The sequence below is a fragment of the Dermatophagoides farinae genome, chromosome 7 (genome assembly GCF_024713945.1).
Source record: "Dermatophagoides farinae isolate YC_2012a chromosome 7, ASM2471394v1, whole genome shotgun sequence".
Classification (NCBI taxonomy): Eukaryota; Metazoa; Arthropoda; class Arachnida; order Sarcoptiformes; family Pyroglyphidae; genus Dermatophagoides; species Dermatophagoides farinae.
In genome coordinates, this window is record NC_134683.1 from 2734048 (window position 1) to 2757084 (window position 23037).

Consider the following 23037-nt stretch of genomic DNA (forward strand, 5'->3'; position numbering starts at 1 on the left):
AAACAAAAAAATTGCATTTGAATCTCCAAATGTTATGTGTTGTCATATTATGTTATGTCCATCCATATAACACAAGAATCGAATGTCGATTTCGAATATCGAATTTTTTTTTCTGTTTTGTTTTTCTTGTTTCTCCGTTGATAGATATCAGTCATATTTGTAAATATGAATAAAATATAGATAGAATTTGTTATGCACCTAATGCGATTCTGAAGGTTTTTTGTTTTTTTGTTTTTGGCATAAAAATGGGCCAATTTTTTTTCACAACAGATCAAAACAAAAAAAAACTGATAACAAGACACCAGAATTTAATGTAAAAGCTGCAGCAACGTGTGCTGAGCTAGAACAGAATTTAATGTAATATCATCATCATCATCATCATCAGCAGTGGATAATCTAATAATTTCCAGTGCAATGTAATGTATAATTGATAAGAATATGTGTGTGTGTGTGTGTGTGTGTATGCCTAACATTATCGTCATTTTCAATAATTTTTGATCATCAATCATATAAATATATACCATTGATCATTGTTGAATGTCCATGTTTTTTTTAAATTCATTCTAATTTATCAAATTAAAATGAATCAATTATCCAAAACGATTATTTTCTAATCTCATAATGAATTTTTTTTTCTGTTTTGAATTTAACATTCGTACCAAACAAAAAAAAAAAAGAAAAGAAAAAACTTTGAATATCACAAGAAATCCAAATGGAAAGCAATGAAGAAAAAAAAACACAAAACAACAACAAAAAAACAAAAAAAAATGGAGAAAATTAAATTTAAATGATCAAGTTGAAATGTCATTAATAATTAATTTGGCGCATGAAACATGACAACTAAAAGAAAGAAAAAATTGATTCGAAAAATTTTGTTTGAATAAAATTCCCAATCCAGAATTCCATACACACACACACATTCGCATGTGGCTGGCTTTATTTTATATTCGTAAAAAAAGTATGTGCAGTTTATATATAGTGGAACAACAACAACAACATAATGAGAACCGTATTTTTTTTTTCTCTCTCTCTCTTTCTGCAAAACAAAATTTTTCTCTGTGTATCCCATTTGTGTATCCAACAAACACACACGCACAATGAATAATGTTTGGTTGAAACAACGACAACATCAACAGAAAAAAAACGAATTTGATTAGACATCGGTCGACAGCATCACACACACACACACACACACATCATCAAAATCTAATTATGCATGATAGATTTGTATTTGAATGAATGAATGAATGAATGAATGAATAATATGTACCGAAATGAAACAAAACAAAAAAATAGCATACGATATACGTTTTTATCTAGAATAAAATACAGAATAATCATCTAGTAGTGGGCATAGTGCAGTAATAATTACATCTTTGTTAATTTGAACCTAATAATTAATTAGATTCTTCTTCAATCGTCAATCGTATATTGACGAAAAATTAGAAATAGAAAAAGAATCAAAAATTTGAACAAATTTTTGGACATATCTTTTTTGTTAATTAATTTCCATTTTCACCATAGAATTCGTCACAATAGAATCGAAAGAATCGTGTGAAAGGCAAAGAGAGAAAGAAAAAAGATTTTTTTTTTCACACATTGCCTGAAGCAACAAAAATGATTGATTTATGTCAAATTAATTGTCACATCGTCATGTTATGTTGTGTGTGTGTGTACGACAAATCAAAAAAATTCAATATAGAACATTTCACTGGATTCGTGATCCAGATGTGTCCAACAACATCAGAGAAATCATTCATGGGACATACATGGCCCAGAAACTAACTGAAAATCCAGTCAGTCAGTCAGTCAGAATTTTATACATTCTTAAATTAATCAATTTTTCGTACATTAGTGAATAGAGAGAGAGAGAGTGATGATGGAAATTTGATCTTAAACGTGATTCTTCAAATACATGACATACGTATGATGATGATGATGATGATGTGAAATTGAATGAAAAAGAATCTAACATACAAAAAAAAATCCATAATAGTAAAAATAAATTGTATTAATTGTTAATCATATTATCTATCATCAATATTTGATTCTCATAGTAGTATATAATTTTTGTATAATTTGTTGAGGTCTCGTCTGGTCGGTTAGATTTCTGTCCTCTGTCTGGGCATATATATGTTGATGATGATGATGATGATGATGATAATTGATTTATTCATTTGGTTGGTATATACACACGTATCATTTGTATTTCTATTACACATCTACACATCTACATCTGCACATATAAACACAATTTGTTAGGTTTTTTTTTTGGAAATTAAATACAGAAAAAAAAATTCCGATTCGATTATATGATTATCGGGTTATTCTTGATAATCTCATCAAAAATCAATAATGATGATGATGATGATGATGTATCAGATGTGTTCGAATGTGTATTTTGAGGCGAGAAAAAAAAATTTGAAAAGCTAAATGCAAATTTCAAATGTTCGATAAAGTCATCATCATCATCGCCATCATCCCTTTCAATAAATGTCCATTATCAAATACATTATTATCAGGAATTGGTGGCAAAAGTCGATTGACACAAAGGAATTGTCGAATACAAACACACGACAGTCATCATCATCATCATCATCATCATCATCCGAAACAGCGACAACGACAACAAAAAAACGAGCATAATGATTCGGAAATACGAACAATAACAATCATCATCATCATCATCATGCAGCGGAACAATTGTTTGAATCAATCTTGATAATGTCAATGATGATAATAATGATGATGATGATGATGATGATGATTTTGTTTGTTTTGTTTTCCAATTCTTTTGTTTGACCAGAATTTGGACACACGACTCGATTCGTGAAGGCATGGTTATGAAACAATAGTCCTAGTTGTATCTCGGAACAACAACAATGGAAACAGACACGAACACCATTTCAATAAAAGCAAACGGATCAATGGAATAGAGGGTAATGAGGAGGAGGTATGAGTGAATCCAAAAGTGTCAGACAAGCAAATTTTTTCAGTTTGTTGGTTGTCAAAAAAAAAAAGAAAAAAAATTCTTTCTTCTGTCACATGAATCACTAACAAATGATACTATAGTATAAAAGAAATTGATGTAGTTTTTGAGGACCAGAATCTGTCTGTGTGTGTGACACTTGACATGATGACGGAAATTGTCGTATGTTGTTTGTTGTTTTTAACTTATTCACACAATGTTATGCTAATTTGAATATACTAAAAAAAAAAAAATTTATTTGTCACGCGTTTGAGCCCCTTTTTTATCCATCATCATCACCACTTTATGAATTGAATCTAATGTAAAAATCATGAATAGCAGTGTTGTTGTTGTTGTTGCTGCTGCTGCTGCTGCTATTGAAAATTGGTTTTGTTATCAATTTTTCAATCGAAATTCGATCAGAATTACGAATTACACATACACACACACACAATATGCATGTGTGTGTGTAAATTTGATATTTAAATTGGAAAAGAATTCATTCCCACTGTATATGAATATTATGATGATCAATTGATGGTGACAATAAATTAAATTCTTCAAATTTTTTTTTTTCGTTATAAAAAAAAATTCACAATTTTATTCTATTTTTGAAACTTGTCAATTGTTTTTTTTTTGGATTCTGTATTCTGGTTCGTGAATAAATTGTTGACATGACAACAACAACAACAATTGATGATTCAATTGATTCAGTGAGTTAGTGAGAAAGAAAAAAAAACGAAATTAACCACAAATATCGAAAATGATTGTGTGTTTCCATACATTTCTCCATTAGTAGATGATTTTCAATTCAGAAAGTACTGGTTGTTGTGGTTACGATGATAATGTCGTTCTGAATTTATAGGTAGGTAGCAAAAGATAATGGGAAAAAAATTGGAACAAAAAAAAGCCTTCACACACACACACGCATACATTTATAGGCTTCGGCTATCTTACCTATAGGTTGGTTCATGACAAAAATTTTCCTCTCTCTCGATCTCGATCTCGATCTAGCATTCAATTTTGGTTCAAAAAAAAAATTTTTTTGATTGTTGACCGCCCACCGACAAATTACATCACACTGTATAAATGAACTGTTTTTTCCATCATCAACATCAAACACTAAATTGTTTCATTGAATCTACAACGAACCGTGGTGTAGATATTTATAGCAACAACAACAACAACAACAACAACAACAGCAAAAGTCTATTATCCGGGTAAAATTATTTTTTCCAATAAAGACAACATTATTATTATTGTTTGGTGATGATGATGATGATGATATTAATTTTAGTGAAAAACAAAATATCATCATCTAAGCACAAACGATGTGCCAAAATATCATTTTTTTTTTGTTTCAAACAAAATAAATGAAAATCTAATGATAATTAATGGCATTTTAAATCGATCCAACAGAAGAATCCATAGTGAGAAAGTGAGATAGTAAATTGCGGTATCCATGTTGATCCTTTTTACGATCCGTTACTCTTGGTTGATTTTCATCATCATCATCATCATCATCATCAAAATTTAAAACTAGATCACCGAGCAGTGATTGTAAATTGAAAAAAAAGCAATTTACAATTTTCAATGCAACAACAACAACAACAACAACAGAAAAAAATATCATCTGAATCCCGTTATATTTCATCGTCATTAATATTCAGTAGTGAAAAATAAATTTTTTTCCTCTCAACCACAGAATAACATCATGATGATGATGAATGGAATGGAATAAAAAATAAAATCACGTTGAAAATGTATAAGAAAAACGACGACGATAATCCTCAATCTATTTAGAAAATGGGAATTTTTTTTATTCTGTTTTTTTTCGAGAATATTATTGAGAATATAATACACTTGCATTCTCATTCATTCATTCATTTTTTTTGTAATTCTGTTGAAACAAAATTACCTCTCCAGAGAAATATTTTTTTTGTCATATTTTCCATATTAAGCTGAAGAAAAATATGTGGATAAATGATGATGATCATTACAGTCGAAAAAATTGCCCATACTCGTCTTCTATTGAAAAAAGAATAAATTGAAAATCTCATCCATTTAAATCAATCTGATGAATTCATCATCATCAGCCACTAAAAAAAAGGTTAATTATTCAATTACATTGAGCGAGAAAAAAAACAAAATTCTACATGAAAATCTATGAAGAATATCGAAAAATGCATAAAACAACAGTGTTCAAACAAATCAATTTAATCTCAAATTGATTTTTCGTTCGTACCAATAAAAATAAAAAATCATTTAGTCAAACCGGATTCCGAGAGAATTTCATTATATATATATATGATAGGGGAAAAAAATGACTGAGTAGTTTTTTTCTGGAAAACAGAAAAAAAATTACCAGAATCCAGTAACTAGATGATTACAAGATTGAATTGAACAACGTTTTTTTTCCAATCGACAACGAATCACATATATGTGAATGATTCATTCTTGGTTTTTGTTTTTGGGTAGAAAAAAAACCAAATATTTCATGTTGTTTATATGTTGAAAACATTTATTTTTCTCCATTCAATTAATCAACATGGCATCCGGTCGGTCAACAACAAGAACAGATTTGGTCAGTCCAACATAACATGAACACGTTAATAGTGTGTGTGTGTGTTAGAGTAATGGACCATTGAAATTTTAACAATTCTATTGTATTTTCAGATGACCATTGGTCAAGCCAGAAAAACAAACATGAACAACAACAACAACAAAAATTCCTAAATCAATCATTTTATTCATCATTTTTTTTTGTTCAAGTAATAACAATCATAACACAATATAAACAGGAAAACGATGTCATTTAGAGAAGAAAAAAAAGCGAATAGGAAAAGGAAATAACAAATTCGATTGAATCTTTTGCATGTGTGTGTGTGTGTGCGTGGTGATTATAACAGTGACCAACAATGATAATAAATGAGAAAAAAAAACGCAACGAAACGAAATTTTCTTTTTTTTCCAATGTTCCAGTTAATCTAATAGTTAATTTGTTGTTGACTCAAATTCGTTTATTATTGTTTTATCAAGTTTTAAAAGATAAAATAAATTGATTGCAAAACATTCAACATTGCTAAATTGCTTTTACATTGCATGTTTGAAGAAAAAGTTTTCTTTCCTTTTCCGGAATTATGATGGAAAAATCTGTACAAAGAAAACAAAAAAAAAAATTATTTCAGAATTTGTTGACAAACTACTACTAAAACATATATGATATATTTACCTTTTAAAATGAAATTTCGTTTCTCATTACGAATATCTGCAAGAATGAAATTCAATCGCATTGCTAAATAAACTGTATTCTGTTTCTTTCCATATACTTTTAATGTTTCACACAATTGTCGACATTTACTTGGTTGATTGATTATTTGTTTTATAATCGATTCAAAAGCTTGAATATTTTGTTCACTTTTTAAAATTGTTTTCTTTATGTCGATTATGTCAGCACAATTTAAATCAAAAATATTTGGTAATTTTATCGATTTAATTGATTCTTTGTTCGATTCCATCTGGGTTTCAATTGGAAGCTTTTCAAAATATGCAGAAGTACGATCAGAAATTGATCTTTTTTGTTTTGATGATGAATCATCGTCGGTTTTGTTTTCGTGTTGGTCATTTTCTTCGGAAACTGGTCGGATTTTCTTGTTATAATATTCACCAGTTAAATATTGTTTGCGTTTTGGTATGATTTGTTTCTCTCCAAATGAATCAAATATACTTAATTTATCGTTTTGTTGTTCTATTTTTGGTTTGGCAGGAAATTTATCTTTAATTTTTGTATAATCGGAAGCCAAATTGTTGAAAATAGCTTGAATTTCATTATCATCTTGATGATTTGATTGTTCAATTTTAGATTCACTTTGAGGTAGTGGTGGTAACCGTAAAGGTTTGGAATTTTTGTTCTCTATATCTCTATGTACATTGGTTGATCTTTTGAAAAAAGAATCAATCTGTTGAATTCGTTGTGGAAAAGTTAATGATGCATTTTCACGTTTAAAGAATGGAATTATCCATCGTGAGAATCCTTCTCTTAATGATTGAAAACGGCTATCACATAAAACGATCATACCATAGTCATTTTTATGGCGAATAACTCTGCCTACCGATTGATTTAATGCTCGTTTCATTTGTAGCATATACCATTGGGATCCACTAAGTCGGCATTTGTTTTCATTTAGATATTGTTCTTTAAGTACAACTTTAGGATCATATTTGGCTGGATAGGGCAAGCTTATTATCATTACGGCACGACAATAATCATCGCCTAAATCCATGCCTTCCGAAAGTTTACCACGTGAAACGCCCATAAAAATAGCACCTTCTGGTGTTTCATCGCATGCATATTTAAATTGTTCAATCATTGGATTGAATTCTCGTTTGTTTCTTGGTTCGACGAAAATTTTTTTTACTGAAGAAAGCGATGCCCACAGATTAAATCCCATCGATGATTTCCATACATCAATACATTGATTGATCAATGAATATGATGAGAAAAAAATGAAAATGCCTTTTGGAACTTTTTTGGCAAATTCCAGAATGGTCAAACCAAGACCAGAAGTAAATTTTATATCATTACGTTTATCATATGAACCACAAAGTAAATTGCCATTCGGATCTTTGGCCACCACTTGTATTGATAATTGATCACTTAATATTACATGAGAATTTTGTAGTTTCACATGAAACGGAATACCCATTTCCATTTCAAATGATTCAAGTGGTGCCAATGTACCGCTGGTTATAATCAAATTGTATATTCCTTCTCGTTTCAATGATTGAATTGCAACACTTGGACTCATACACCTACAATAAGAAATTGGTTAAAATTTCAAGAAAAAAAATTCAAAAAAAAAATACATTCACCATAAGTAAACGGTCCAGTTATTTGGAACAGAATGAGTTAACCATGTTTTTTGATAACCATTTTCACGATCGATTTCAGTGTATAATTTATAATTTTTAACAAATTCACGTTTTTTCGACGACATTGATTCTCCTTCTTCAATCTGTGTGAATGGTTGAACAATTTCAAGAAATGAACAAACTGCACCCAATGCAGCAATCGATTGATTGGACATGAATCCCGGTGTGGAACTCATTACAACAGCACTAATTTTTTCACAAGTATTAGAGACTAGTTTAATATTTTCATAAGTCAAATTAACTTCATTTAAAATATTGAAAATTTCTTGAGTATCATGTGCATCTTTCTTATGTTTATCTTTGTTTACCAAATGATCCAATTCTTGTTCAAGATTCGAAATGATCAATTTAACTTTAGCAACATCGTGTATATCTAAATCGGATAATTCTTTATCATTAATGCCTTCATATGTACCATCATTCAATTCTTTTAATGATTTTAATACAATATCGAATGAACGAAGAAACAATGCCAACATTTCAGATTTTAATTCAGTAGACATACTATCTTCACAAACACGTTCAATATTATGGCCTTCATCGAAAATGATAATCGTATTCTTGATATTTAATTTCAATGTTTTTCGAATTGATGGATCCAATATATAATTGTAAGGCATAAATGTTAAGGCAGTATTGTAATCGGCCAATTCTTTAGACATATAGTAAGGGCATGATTTATGTTCATTACCAAATGCAATTAAATCTTCAATATCATAAATTTTTGAGCCACAAAAACTTAGATCAGAAACTATACGTTTATAATTATGATGATATGAACAAAGATCATACTTGACCTTATGACGACAGATTTGATTTTTAGCCGTAATATTTTCAAGTTTCATCACATCAGGATTAATACATAATTGATCACGTGATCCAATTGTAACACTGGGACAAAATTGGTAATAACAATTTTTCAATTCATTTGAAGCCTGATTCAATTGAGAATGTGTACGAGAACTATAAATAATTCTTAATGGATTATCTTGTTTCCAAGTTTTTTTTCCATTTTTTCTTTTCTTTTTTGCTTCCATTATCATCAGATATGATCAAATCATCGGAAAATACAATATTTTTAGGCGCACTATTTCCAATTAGTTGAGAATCTAGTTCTTTAAATTTTTGATTCTCAAGCCAAGCAAGTGTAGAACAAAGTAATGATAATGTTTTACCAGTACCAGTAGGACTTTCGAGTAATGCATTTTGTCGCTATAGAATGAAATGATACAAAAAACAAAAATTCCAATTATCAAAATGAATTATTTAAATAATCGAAAAAAAAACTTACACTATTCAATGCTTTAATGACAGAACGCATATAATCAATTTGTATATCATATGGTTTAAATGGAAAAATCACAGTAATACCTTCGATTTCATTATCCATTTTGGGATATAATCATTGGAAAAAAAAATGAAAAATAAAAAATATACAAACACGTTCATGTGAGTTAAATGAATTTGCGCCAAAATGAATGCAGCAACACAAAAACAGTGTTTTTTTTTGTTGAAAAACTATTTGTACATTATTGAAACCACCCAAATAGATGGCGTTATAATCAATGGATACACAGCACACAAACACACATTATCCTTCGAAAAAAATATATATTTATTTCATTCATTCATGTGGATCATGTTGCTGTGTTTTGTTTTGGTTTTGTTTTTGTTTTTGTTTTTGTTTTTTGTTCACAACACAATGTTTTATGTTGTTGATGTGAACTATTGGAAACATTTTTACATTTATTGATCAACCATCATTTTTTATTGACATTTGAAATGAGAATATTTTATCAGAAAAAAAAACCATAAATGAACCATGACACCTGTCAATATCAATGGAATATCATAATGATGACATTTGAAAATAAATTTTTTAATGAACAAAATGAATCAATCGATTCAAAGGTATTCTTATTTTATCCGAATTCCACGATTGCAATTTACCTCGAATTCAATAAAATTTTTGCATTTTTTCACTTCATTCAACTTTATGAAAATGTTTGATGAAGCTTTGAAAAATTTTTTAATTTTATCATCATTGATTGATCATTATTGATTAACACTGCACGTACACACATCTCATATACAAAAATGCTACATGATTTTGATCATTTTGTTCTTTTTTCTTGTATTGATTTTTTCGTTTCGCTATTAAATGGCTGAATTTGGCATAGTGAATTAAGCACACACACACACACATACATCAAAAAAAGCAATTTGTTTGAATTTGAATTTCAAGCAATAAAAGTGATAATCACCGGTTTAAACCTCAAACAACTAGCCCAAAAGAATAAATCATCATCATCATCATCATAATTATCATCAATCAGATGGAACATCATTTCATCGATAACAAGGTTTGTTTATTTTCTCTTTTCTTTATATCATCATTTTTTTATGGTCATATTTTGAAATATAAGAATTTTTCCATATCTTTAACTTATGATGATTTGTGTATTTCGTAATTTCCGATAAAAAAAATCAATGAAACACAACTTTAAATGAAATTCATCTATATATCAAATGAATTCTTGTTCTTCGTTTGTGTGTATTATCGATCATTCTTGTGAATCCTATATTAGAGATTCGATTCTGATGAGTTTTTCGACCCAAGAATCGAATTAAAGAAACAGGAAAAAAAACTAATCATCTAAATTGGTTTTTTTTCGGTAGTCATCATCAACGATTATTTTTCTCAAGATTATTATGAAATTGTACTAGTTTGTGTGTGTGTGTATATATGGTGAGGCAAGAATTTCTTTGGAAAAAAAATTATCCTCAAGATATCCACAAAAGATTGTGGCATTATATAGAATTCTTATGAATACAAGAACCAAATATTCAAGAATATAGAATATTCCGGTTTATTCAAGGCCAAATTTTCTTGTTTTTGTTTTTCTTTGGACATCGATGTGTGTTTGTGTGTGTGTTCATATGAAATATTAAAAATTTATTCCAAAAGCTAGAGAATTTTCTTTTTTGCTGTTGTTGTTATCATAAGTCTCATTGTAAAGTTTATTATTATTTACGTTGTTTAAATTTTCATGGTTTTCCGGTGCATTTATGCAACACCTTTGTCATCATCCATTTCAGAAACAACATACGATAATGTCGATATATATTTTTCATTTGTCATCAATACTCAAAAAGCCATTCCTAAATGTGCCAAACATTGATAAATATTGATGATGGTGTAATAAAGAAAAGAGAGAGAGAGAGTGAGGGAGAAAGAGAAAAAATTCTTGCAATTAATCCATTAAATCCAACATTTCTCGGGTAAATGTACCGATTGGAATCGATTTAAAATAGAAATCAAAGATTACCCTCATGTGCCTCATGGTAACAACCTTGATTTTATCGATAAAAAAATAAATTCTTGTTGTGTTCTTTTTTTTGTTTGTTTGTTTGTCTTGTTGACAACGACATTGTTTAATATTGACAAAAGATGATGATGATGATGGATCCAAGTTTTTTTTTACTTTTCTTTAAATTCTCTGTGATATTAATTTTTTCTTTGTTGGTTGCCTAGCTAAATTTTTTATTTTAAATTTTTTTTTTTTTTTGGTTGCCAGGTTGATTGACATTGATTGAGTTTTGGACAATTATGATTTCTTCAATGATGAAAAAGGTTGGTTTTTATTTTTTAAAAGAATGTGTGTTGATTCGAGAGAGAAATGGAATTTTGAATCCATGGCCATCATTTTTAGAATTATGCAATTCATATACGTTCGAAAGATGAATAATCCATCATCAAATGAAAATTTTTAGCTTTATTTTTTTCTGTTTGAAAGAAATACGCCATTATAATGTATGTATGGTTTTATGTGTGATACTGATTGATTAATATCATCAATCCATTTGTATTCATTGGTCGATCGATCGATCGATCGATTGATTGATTGATTGATTAATCTATTTGATTGAGTTTTGATTGTTGTGCAATAACCTCCCTTTTCAATCATGTATTTTTTTTTGGTTCTTTCCTTTTTCTTGTACAATTGATTTGATGATTCAAAATATCATCTATGGATGGATAATGATGATGATGATTATGGTTATTATTATTGTCATAATCATCCATACCTTCACTTGAACATTGTTCAACTATTGTATGGGTTTATCGTTCAATTTTAAGTTTATCTTCCTTTCTCTACATTCAATTATAATTATCATTTTTTTTATTGCAATTTTCAAACATACATAACGCGATAAAAAAAATGATATCGTTTCATTTTGAAAAAAAATCATTTGAAGTGATATGAATGAAACAAATGATGATGATGATGATTTATGATCTGATCTAATCGTAATCATCATTATGAGGAAAAAAAGATAACTGGTGTATATATCCATCCGTCCATCATTATTCATATCAATAGTAGGCAATATTGTACATTACGATTTAAACATTGGATCGTAATTATTGAATCAAGGTTGGCTCCATAAAGTCTAAGTTTCATTTTTTTTTGTTATTAGCATACAGACAAAATTGAATTACGTTTTCCTCAATCATGATGATGATGATAATTGACCTCCGGTTATTTACCAACTACTACTACTACTACTAATCCGACCATTTTTTTCTGGTTTACCGATCAAAAAAAAAAAAAAATAAATAAAAATAAAAAATGCTGACGCTATGTCTGCGCATATATGTTACACGTATTTGTTAAATATTGATTTGAATCGATTTTTAGTGTCATCAAATTATCATATATATTAAAATATGAATTTGAGAGAGTGATCGAAAAAAACATGAAATTTCAAGGATTTCCGCCAAAGTGAGAAAGATAGGGTTGTTGTTTTTTTTTTTTTTTTTTTTGTTAATAAAATGAAATTTTATAATGATAATGATTTATTATAATTATTACTGTCATCTAATGACAATAATAATAAATTATCATCTCATTAAAAACGTGTGTTTTGCATGTGTGTGTGTGTGTGTGTGTGCGTATCTGATATTTAACATTCATTTTTCACAGGATATATCCGGTTAATATACAATGTCCAATCTCGTTGTTAATTTTGAGCGAGCGCTCGCGCCAAAAATTTCCCATTTTTTTCTGCATTTTAGTATATAGATATTTTATTTCCATTTAACATGTCATTTAAATGTTTAGATATTCACAGATGTTGGTTTTTTTTGTTTGGTAATTGTGAATCCTCTTTATATCAATGAATTTTTTTTTTTTTTTTTTTTTTGGTGGATTGATGTTGAAATTAATAAACAAAACAAAAACCGAAAAAAAAGAAAAGTGACAAATTAGAAAGAAAAAAAAGATTATGTTTCTCCGGATTCCCTTCTCGATGATGATGATGATGATGATGATGATCCATCTTTATCCTTAAAAATTCGTAGATTATTATTATTATTTTTTGTTTGGTAATGAGATATACATGCGTGTTATTATCACCATTTTTTTCATTTTCTTGTATATTATGGATACAATATCGTTTTCGTTGTCGTCGTTGTTGTTGTTGTTGTTGTTTTGTTGATTATGCAATCCACATGGCTTTCATGCATTATTGTATATATGGCATGCCATACCATGCACTCGTAATCGATACATTCTATACACACAACCAAAAATCATACAAAATAAAAAGAAAGAGCCACCATTCACCACCACCACCACCACTATGTTTATCTAACCGGAGTGAACCAAAAATGTATTGAATTAATCAAAAAGGAGAAAGAAAGAAAGAAAAGCCAGCCAAAGCCATGGCATGTATGTTCTGGTGTTCACTAGTTTGTTCCAGTTTATCATCATCATCAACCGACGACAATGATGGTGATTTAATAGCAACGATGTTTTTGAAGCTTGATTGTAAGATTTTTTCTCTTTCACTATATAGCTTTGCTTCTTCTTCTTCTTCTTTGCTATACATTCATTTGAAGTTCGTATTCATCAAATATGATACTATATCCTATTTTGATGATGATAAACAAGGTAGCCAAAGTTGTAGTAGCATATTTTTATATGTAAATGATTTGGATACAATGAATGATAATGAATGCTGCAACCAGTGTGTGTGAGTATGAAAAAAAAATGTTCGCGCGAGTTTGGAACACAATGAAATGAAGAAAAAGAGAGAAAGAAAGAGAATCTTTATTTAGAATTTTCATTCAGGTAATAATGATAATGATGATGGATCAGAATTTAATTTAGTTGCGAATAGATCCAAAAGGTTTTTTTTAAACATAGAACTAATGATGATGAAAAGTTTCATTTACATTTTGTCTATTCTGTTTTTTTTCTTCTCTTTCGTTGTTTGAATTTTTCAGTTTTTTTTCATAGTTGAATTCAATCAATTTTTTTATTTATTGTGTTGAAACCTGGTAGTGGTGTGTATGTTTTTTGTAGGCGGTGTTCGTGATGATTGTTATTGTTATTGTTGTTGTTGTTGTTGTTATGACTGTGGTTATGATCCCTAAATAAATCCAGTTTGAACTAGTAAATATAAAAAATGTTCAGTTCATTCATTCGTTAGTTCACTGGTTTGGTTTTTTTTCCACTCTATTCTAATTCGATACGAATCTAATCGATTGATTCTTTTTATTTGTAAAATAAAATCGAAATTTAAATTTCGAAACTAGGAAATGTTTTTTTTTTAATGAAACACATACACGCACCACACACACACACACACAGATGTAGAAATAATCAAAAATTTTAAATGGCAATACAGTACATTGGACCCTAAGAATTTTTTTAACATTTGCTCAAATCATCATCATCATTCATTATTATGTTTGGAACAACTGTATCAGGAATCGAATGTGGGAGCGACAAATAAAATTCTATATTTCTTTATTATGAAACTTGTGTTTTTTAATAATAATAATAATATTTGCCGGTCTCAATTTTTTTTTGTTTGGATTTCCACCTACTTACTGATGTTTTCATCATCAACATCATCCATTTATTGTTGTTCCTGGAATTTCATTTTTTTTTCTTTCGTTCTTAAATATAATCTGAATTTCTTTCGTTTTGTTTTGTTTTTTTTTTTTGAGTGATTGATTGAATGAATCCAACAATCATCATTATCATTATTATTATTAACCACCACCTTTATATGGCAGCCATCATCAACATACCATTAACCACTCCGTTAGCGAGCATCCTACACACATACACACACACAAAGATATATAGATACTATTATATCTATATAATATAAAGAAAGAAAGAGAAAGGATCCTCAATACACGATATATTCGAGAATAAACTAGCTGTGACTTGAATATCATTCAGCTTATAGTAGGATCCAATCATACATACATACATACATATACAAACATTATATATATGTATTCATTCACCACTCTTTGTTTCTCTCTTTTTATATTACATTACATTGTGTGGAGATGTGCAAGTGTATTTTATTTTTTTTTGGTAAATGTGGATTTTGAAGTATGTATGTATGTGTGTATGTGTATGCTTTGCTTTTTTCTTCGATAGAAATATTCTCAAGCTTGAGATATATATGTTATATACATACATACACGGCGCCGCTCCAAGCATCATTGTTGTTGTTGTTGTTGTCGTCTTCATATTATAACCGACAATTGATCATGATGATGATGATGATGATGACGACCACGACGACAACCACCACCACCAACACCACCACCACCACCAACCATCACCATCATTATCAACGACAAGAAGAAGAAAAAAAATCATAACAACACATAAACCAATCGAATCTTTTTTTTGTGTGTGTGTGTATGTGTGTTTTATATACACATTTACGAAAATCTAAAATATAATCCACAATTCAAGCATAACTGGAATATTATTTTTTTTTTTTTTACTTCAACTTCAAATATTTCTAATCAATCATGTGGAATTTGTGATTAATTTATTTCAATTTTTTTTTCTTTCTTTCTTCTTTTCAAAATATCAACGAATTATGATGATTAGAATTTTTTTTTTCGTTTCGTTTTGTTTTGTTTTTCAATGAAACAAAATGAATATTTTGAATGAATAATAATCATAAAAATGGATGATCAATTGTGATCATCATCGTCATCGTCAACGAGATTATTCCTTTTGCGTTTGTGATCCAGAAGAAAAAAAAATTTTTTTTTTCATTGTTCATTTGTTTTCTTTTTTTTAGTCGTTGTCGTCATCTTTTCTATTCAAGAATTTTTCGTGATTCTTCATTTTGATGAGAGAATTTTATTTTTTTGTTTTGTTTTTATTTTTTTTTTTTTGCTTTAATTTTTTTTTCTACTGCAAATAAAAAAGATATCCTCATGTGTAAGTTTCTTTTGTGTGTGTGTGTGTGTGTGTTTTTTACCATCATTCACACTTCCGTGATCGATTTTGATCATAAATTTTGTTGTTGTTGTTATTGTCGCTGTCATTGCTATTGTTATTAAAATATAATAATCGTTGTTTGTATTTTGATTTGATCAATCCGATTCCTATCAATCAACTGTTTTATAATTATACACAACACATCCACATTTGTTTTTGTGTGTGTGTGTGTGCGTGTGTGTATATATACAATACATTTTCAAAAAAAATTGTCGTTTCATTAAGCTAATTTTATTGGTAGTTTGATTGTCAATTGTTTGTTTGTACCGTTTTGATGATTATGATGATAATGATGATGATGATATTTATTTTCGGTTCTATTCACCGTTTCATTTTGTTATTTAGAATTATTTAAATATGTCATCATCATCATAATCATCACATGTTTTTTTTTTTTTTTTTGGTTGCTTTCATTTCAAATAGGTAGTGTAGACCATTTTTTTAACGATTATAATGATAATGACATGATAATGTATGAATGAATAATGGAATAAATTTTCTTGTTTTTGAATATTGAATATCGGTGGTATGTTGTTGTTGTTTTTTTTTTGTTTTGTTTTACCATAAAAATAATAACGGCAATTATTTCAATTTCACTCACAACAACATTTGTCTATAGAGGATGTAATATCTACAAATAACAACAACAAGAATGACAACAAATTCTTTTTTTTCACAAAGAATTACACAACGCACTGTTTTTTTTTTACTATACACACGACAGTATTAGAAAAAATTCTTTTCATGTTTGTTTGAATGAATCCAATTTTCTTTATCCATTTCATTTCCGGTCATCTAATAATTATAGAATGATACAAAAAAAACAATCATCCACAAATCCGTTCGGATTTTTATTCTGTAAAATTCTAATTCAAATTTATTTTTTAAATCTATATCAGAATGTCTTGTTTGTCATCATCATATAAAAATACACAATGATTGTCTACATAAGCATACAGGGAGGGTTTGACAGTCATATGAACATTAACAACAACAACAACAACAACCGAACAAAAATCCGAGCAAAAGAAAAAAAAATTTATCACTCAAATTTTTTTTTGTATGAATGGATTTCCCGTGAACATCTACGTGAAAGAAAAAAAAATTTCACGTACACCACCACCACCATCACACATCATCATCGTCATAATATGGGCAATATGCCAATATTATGTCGGTGTGTGTGTGTGTCTTTGTTTGTGGGCTGTTCTGTTTTTCAAAGATGATAATATTGTTGATCTTTTTTTTCCATAGAGTTATGTATGTGTGGCCGCAATTGAAAGTTAATCTAACAAAAAAAAAAAAAAAAAATTTTGATTTAAATTTTTTTTTCCATTTTTATTGTTGGTTTTTTTTCTCGCTATTGTCAATTATCATTTCAAACAACAACAACAACATATTCAGTTCAATCATATCGATGAGGTTTTTCCTTTTTTTTTCTTTCTTTTTCTCCATGTGTCCAAATGAGAGACAACAACCAACAAAAAAAAAAAAAAAAAATTATTTGGTCGACCAATTGTGTCTAGTGGTTGATTGGTTGGTTTAGTTTGGTTTGGTTCACATGATATTGTGGTAACAATTTCATTATTTTTGTTATCATCATATTCGATAACGACAGGGAAATTAACAAAAAAAAACGAAAATGATTAAACGACCGACAAAACCATTGACCAACGTGATTGCCATTTCCGGTTGTCGTTCTCATCTTGTTTTTTTTTGTTCGTCATTGAATTGTATCAGAAAAGAAGTGGAAAAAAATGTAAAATCCGTTTTATTTTCAATATTTATATCATCTTTTTCAAAAGATGATATTTTGTCGTTGTCGTTCAAAAAAAAAAAAAAAAAAAATAGATGGATTTGTTTGATTGATTGATCGATTGTGATCGATCGATGGTTCAATTTCCTTTGCAAATTGAATTTCAATATGTTTCTATATGCTTTGCATGCATACACGCACATCATCATCATCTTATTGATGGCTATCACGTAATTGAAATTTGGTTGGTCATCTCTAATTTCAATTGATTTAATTCTAAACGAAAAATCAAATAAAATAATGGGCTAGGATCTGACCAATTTAGATGTTTCGGTTAATATTTGTCAACGTTTGGTCATTAAACTTTTATTTATTTATTTGAATACTTAATGATGAAATTAATTTGATGTTTCTAAATGTTTTTTTTTCTCTATCTATCTATTTATCTTTTGTTTTGTTGCTCTAGATTCGTTACAAACACATCAATTTGCCAATTGCTTCCTTTCCATCCTTATTCCCAATACAAATTTTCTAATGCTGTAATAAAGCTTTTGGAAAATTATCAACCAACCAAACAAACAAACAACCAACTAAACTAAATCATCCGTCGTTAAGCTTTGAGCGAAGATAATAATAATAATAACAAAAAAAAACTCGTCCAAATGGTTGAATATTTTCATGATTTCAAAATGTCCCTCGGTCTCAAGGAGATTGTTTCGAAGAACAAACTCCGTTATAAAGAAGATGGTTACGATCTGGATCTTTCCTGTATGTATAATCAACAATGAAAAAACTATACTAAACTATAGGTTTCTTGGAAATTATTTTGATTTTTTTTATTTATTTTCTTTTGTTTAATTTTATTTTAATTATATATAAAGATATTTCGAGGAATATAATTGCCATGGGATTTCCAGCTGAAACATTAGAACGAATATATCGTAACAACATCAATGAAGTGGTCAAATTTTTTGAAGAAAAACATAAAGATCATTATAAAATATACAATCTTTGCTCTGAAACAAAACGTCGTTATGATACATCAAAATTCAAAGGAATGGTTGTGGAACAATATTCATTTCAGGATCATAATCCACCTCCATTTTATATGTTAAAAGAATTTTGTGAAAGTCTACATAAATGGTTAATTTCCGATTCAAACAATGTTGTTGCCATACATTGTAAAGCAGGAAAAGGACGTACCGGTTTAATGATCTGTGCGTATCTTGTTTACACTGGAAAATGTATTGATGAGCAAGGAAAATTTGTGACCATTGATGGTGCCGATGCGGCTCTCGATTATTATGGCCGACAACGAACACGTGATCATAAAGGAGTGACAATACCATCACAGAAACGTTATGTTCATTATTTTGAATACCTAGTCAAGCACAATCTCGAATATCGGCCCAGCCATCTTAGGCTAACATCTTTGATTCTAACTTCAATACCGGTAAATAATGGTGGTGCCTATACATTGATCTGTGAAATTTATCAAATACCAAAGCAAAAAATCGAGTCATTTGAAATTGAAATGAAGAAAGGCCAAAAATATCTGTTTTTCACTTTACCTAAACCGTTGATTATTCATGGTGATGTTAAGCTAGAATTTTATATCAAAAAAATGAAAAAGAAATTGTTTCAATTTTGGTTCAATACATTTTTTGTCGGCTGTGGTTACGATACCGATACTTATACGATCATAACCGAACCATGTCCTCATTGTCCAAATGGTGAACGGATATCCATTCCTATTTCTTATCCTAATAGTACAGGAGAAATTGGTAATGGAAGCAATGGTGGCAAATCATCATCATCATCATCAATAATAATCACAAAGAATCCAAATGATCATCAGCCTGTGATTGACTTATCATTTTTCGATTTGATCAAGAATGAAAACAGTTTCGATCCCTGTGATTGTGCAAATTCGATTTTATTTCAATCGTCTGAAATTTTCGATTCAACCACAAATGTCCAAGATTATTGTAGCAATCATAATTCAAATTATAATAATCCTCTGTTTATATCGTCACAACAACTACCAAACACATCAGTATCATCGTTCAAATCATCTTCATCAACATCGTCTTCGAATAGTTCATCCACACAATCATTGTGTAATAATACTTGTAATCATGTTATAAATTATAATGGTAAAAAGACGAGCAATCCGGATATGATTCAAACATTCAATCAGGAAAAGTATGATTGAAAAATTTTAAAATGTTATTCTCAAATTAATTTGTTTTTATTATTATCATTTAATTTAGAAGTCTTCATCTAGTATTACCTAAAGAGAATCTTGACCAAGCATATAAAGATAAATCTAACAAAATTTTTCCTGCCAATTTCAAGGTAAAATCATTTGGTTTTTTTTATTCAAATTCAAAACATTTAATAATTTGTTTGTATTCCTATTCATCATTAGGTTGTATTAAAATTCAATCAAGATTCATTCGATGGTTTAGATACAACGATAATATCATCGAATGATCAATACATTTGTAGTGATTCAAATTGTAATCCATATGGTTACAGTGAAAGTGAGAATATTACCTCTGAAGATGATGATGATCCATCTGATCATGAATTTAATAATGGTAGTAGTAATCATTCTACATTGACAATGAAACGAACATCATTTGAGCCTAATAATCATAATCATAATCATAATAATCATAAACATCAACCAATACAGGCGAATCAATCATCATCATCAACAGAATTTGAGACGAATAATAATAATTTAGAAAATAAAAAAGGTAACAAAAAAGAATCATTATAAATGAAAATTAATTATTTTTCTTTCTTTCAAATAGGTGAAATGACCTATCTTTGACTAATTGAATGTTGATATATGGATATCAGCATACAAAAAAAAGTGAATGAAAAAAAAATCTCAACCTCATAAAATCTCATTTCTTCCTTCATTCTTTATTATCATTCATTTCGAATCGAATTAAACACAATACATACTCATTAAAATGATAATGATAAAAACACACCTGTGTGTGTGTGTGTGTGTGCGTGTTTACAAACACAAACACACCTACTTATTTAAAAAAAATTGTCGGTTGTTTCCGATTATCGTCAATCAACTAAAATAATTTTTTTTCCTTTTTTCATCATCATGTTGTCACACATTTTAAAGTATTACGATATATATTTTTTTCGAAATGTGAAAGTGAAACATAAACACCGAACGCATTTTATATTGCCCATATGTTGCGTTTTCTTTATCATCAATTATCATCATCATCATCATCATCATATGCCTCAACATCATTAATTAACAGATGGTTTTAAGATTTTGAAATTACCAACAGATTCAAAATTTATTTTGTGTACGTGTGTGTGTTTGTGTGTGTGTGAATGTGATCGATACCGTTCTATCATGACCAATTCACATCGGAAAAAATAATGAGAAAATTTTTTAGAAAATTATCCTAGATGATCAATCATACATCGTTATCATTTGGCCAAAAAAGAAAAAATCATGAGAAAATCAATTTTCGAAAAAAAATGTCCGAAGAATAATCGACCTTGTTTAATTTTTTTTTCTCGTTTGATTATCTGTTAATTGATTATAATTGTTAATTTTTGATAGAAAAAATACGTTTTTCTTTTTCTTTTTTCACCAATAATTTAATTCAAACATAAACACACACACACACACACATGAACATCATGAATCTTACACCCACACACACACACACACACACACACACACATAGGATAACGATATTGTGATGATCGTAATCGTGTATTGTGATTTTTGAAGAAAGAATTTGTTCATTCATTTTTTGTCTGTTCACAGAAAAAATTTTGTATTATTTTTTTTCCCATTGACCCACACATTCATACATACAACAAAAAACAACAACAACAAAATTCATTTTCTTCATTTAACTTATTTTTCTCATAATTATCATCATCATTAATATTTTCGTTTGTCATAAAATCGTTAATAAATCATATAACAGATATCTATAGATGTTTAAATCATCATTTAAATTAAAATCTCATTTACACTTGTACACCCATACAAACACACACACACAGAACAAATTGGACAAAAATGTTTGCATTTCAATCTCTCTCTCTCTCTCTCTCTCTCTCTCTCTCTCTCTCTCTCTCTCTCTCTCTCTCTCTCTCTCTCTCTCTCTCTCTCACTCATTGATTCAATATATGATGGATCCAATCACACACACTCACATCTTGTGAACCAATTATAATGATGATGATGATTAACTTTATTAACCAAAATCTCTCCTCACCATTTTGCCCATCCACCATTGACATATCCGTTTTCATTTTTCATTTCATTCTTCTTAACCTAAACTCCTTTTCTTTTTCGTACATATTTCCTTACCTTGAAATGTGGCATACACACACACATACACACACCCACAACATCCCCACTTCCAATACATCTCAAATGTTTTTTTTTCACGGATTTATGTTATTGTCAATTTAATTTTTTTTCTCACTCACTCTCTCTCATTATTAATTAATTTTATTAGTCATTATTATTCGAATTTATTAATTAATTAATTAATTTTATCAATTATTGCTGAAAAACAAAAATATTTTTCCAAAATTACAACAAAAAAAAAACGATAAACGATAAAAAATCAGAACCGATTCACAACATATTATATGTACGAACACACAGAACACACGCACAGAAAGAATACAGCAACGAACAGACAAAAACAAAAATATGATATTTTATGTGAACATAAACATGTTGATGATCACCAATGGTGAGCATCATTTCATCTTCAATTTCACAATTGATGATAATTGGCTTGTTTTCTTGAATGTGAATTTTTTTTTTAAAGATTGATTATTGTATGAAATTTTTTTTAGCAACGAAAAAAACGAAACGAAACAATCCTAAAAAAACCTATAAATATTTAAAAAAAAATTATCAAAAAAAAAAATTTAAATTAAATAAAATCATGTGATTTAAAATATAAAAACCGTTTTTGGATTTGATTTTCAGATACTTTCGGTACTACTGGTCCAAAAAATATTCTACC

General features: G+C 28.7%; 2 protein-coding genes across 9 annotated transcripts; one reads left to right on the top strand and one right to left on the bottom strand.

The window, feature by feature from the left end:
- Positions 1-5700: 5700 nt before the first annotated feature.
- Positions 5701-9341, bottom strand: Rtel1 (Regulator of telomere elongation helicase 1). Its single transcript, XM_047060949.2, is given in 5 exon segments — positions 5701-6121; positions 6201-7780; positions 7841-8934; positions 8936-9112; positions 9192-9341. Coding segments are annotated over 5 exon segments (3021 nt in total). The 5' UTR covers positions 9291-9341; the 3' UTR covers positions 5701-6050.
- A 185-nt stretch (positions 9342-9526) lies between these two features.
- Positions 9527-22962, top strand: Pten (phosphatase and tensin-like protein). 8 transcript variants are annotated; one of them, XM_075732462.1, is made up of 7 exons: positions 9537-9811; positions 10081-10263; positions 18456-18757; positions 18871-20194; positions 20263-20347; positions 20421-20754; positions 20812-22962. In XM_075732462.1, exons 3-7 carry the CDS (start codon positions 18652-18654, stop codon positions 20829-20831), a joined length of 1869 nt encoding a protein of 622 aa, XP_075588577.1. In that variant the 5' UTR covers positions 9537-9811; positions 10081-10263; positions 18456-18651; the 3' UTR covers positions 20832-22962. The 8 variants fall into 8 exon arrangements, with proteins under 8 accessions (XP_075588575.1, XP_075588577.1, XP_075588571.1 ...); XM_075732456.1 differs by adding an exon at positions 11479-11534 and having other exon boundaries at positions 9574-10263; XM_075732460.1 differs by having other exon boundaries at positions 9527-10263.
- The last annotated feature ends 75 nt before the right edge of the window (positions 22963-23037 follow it).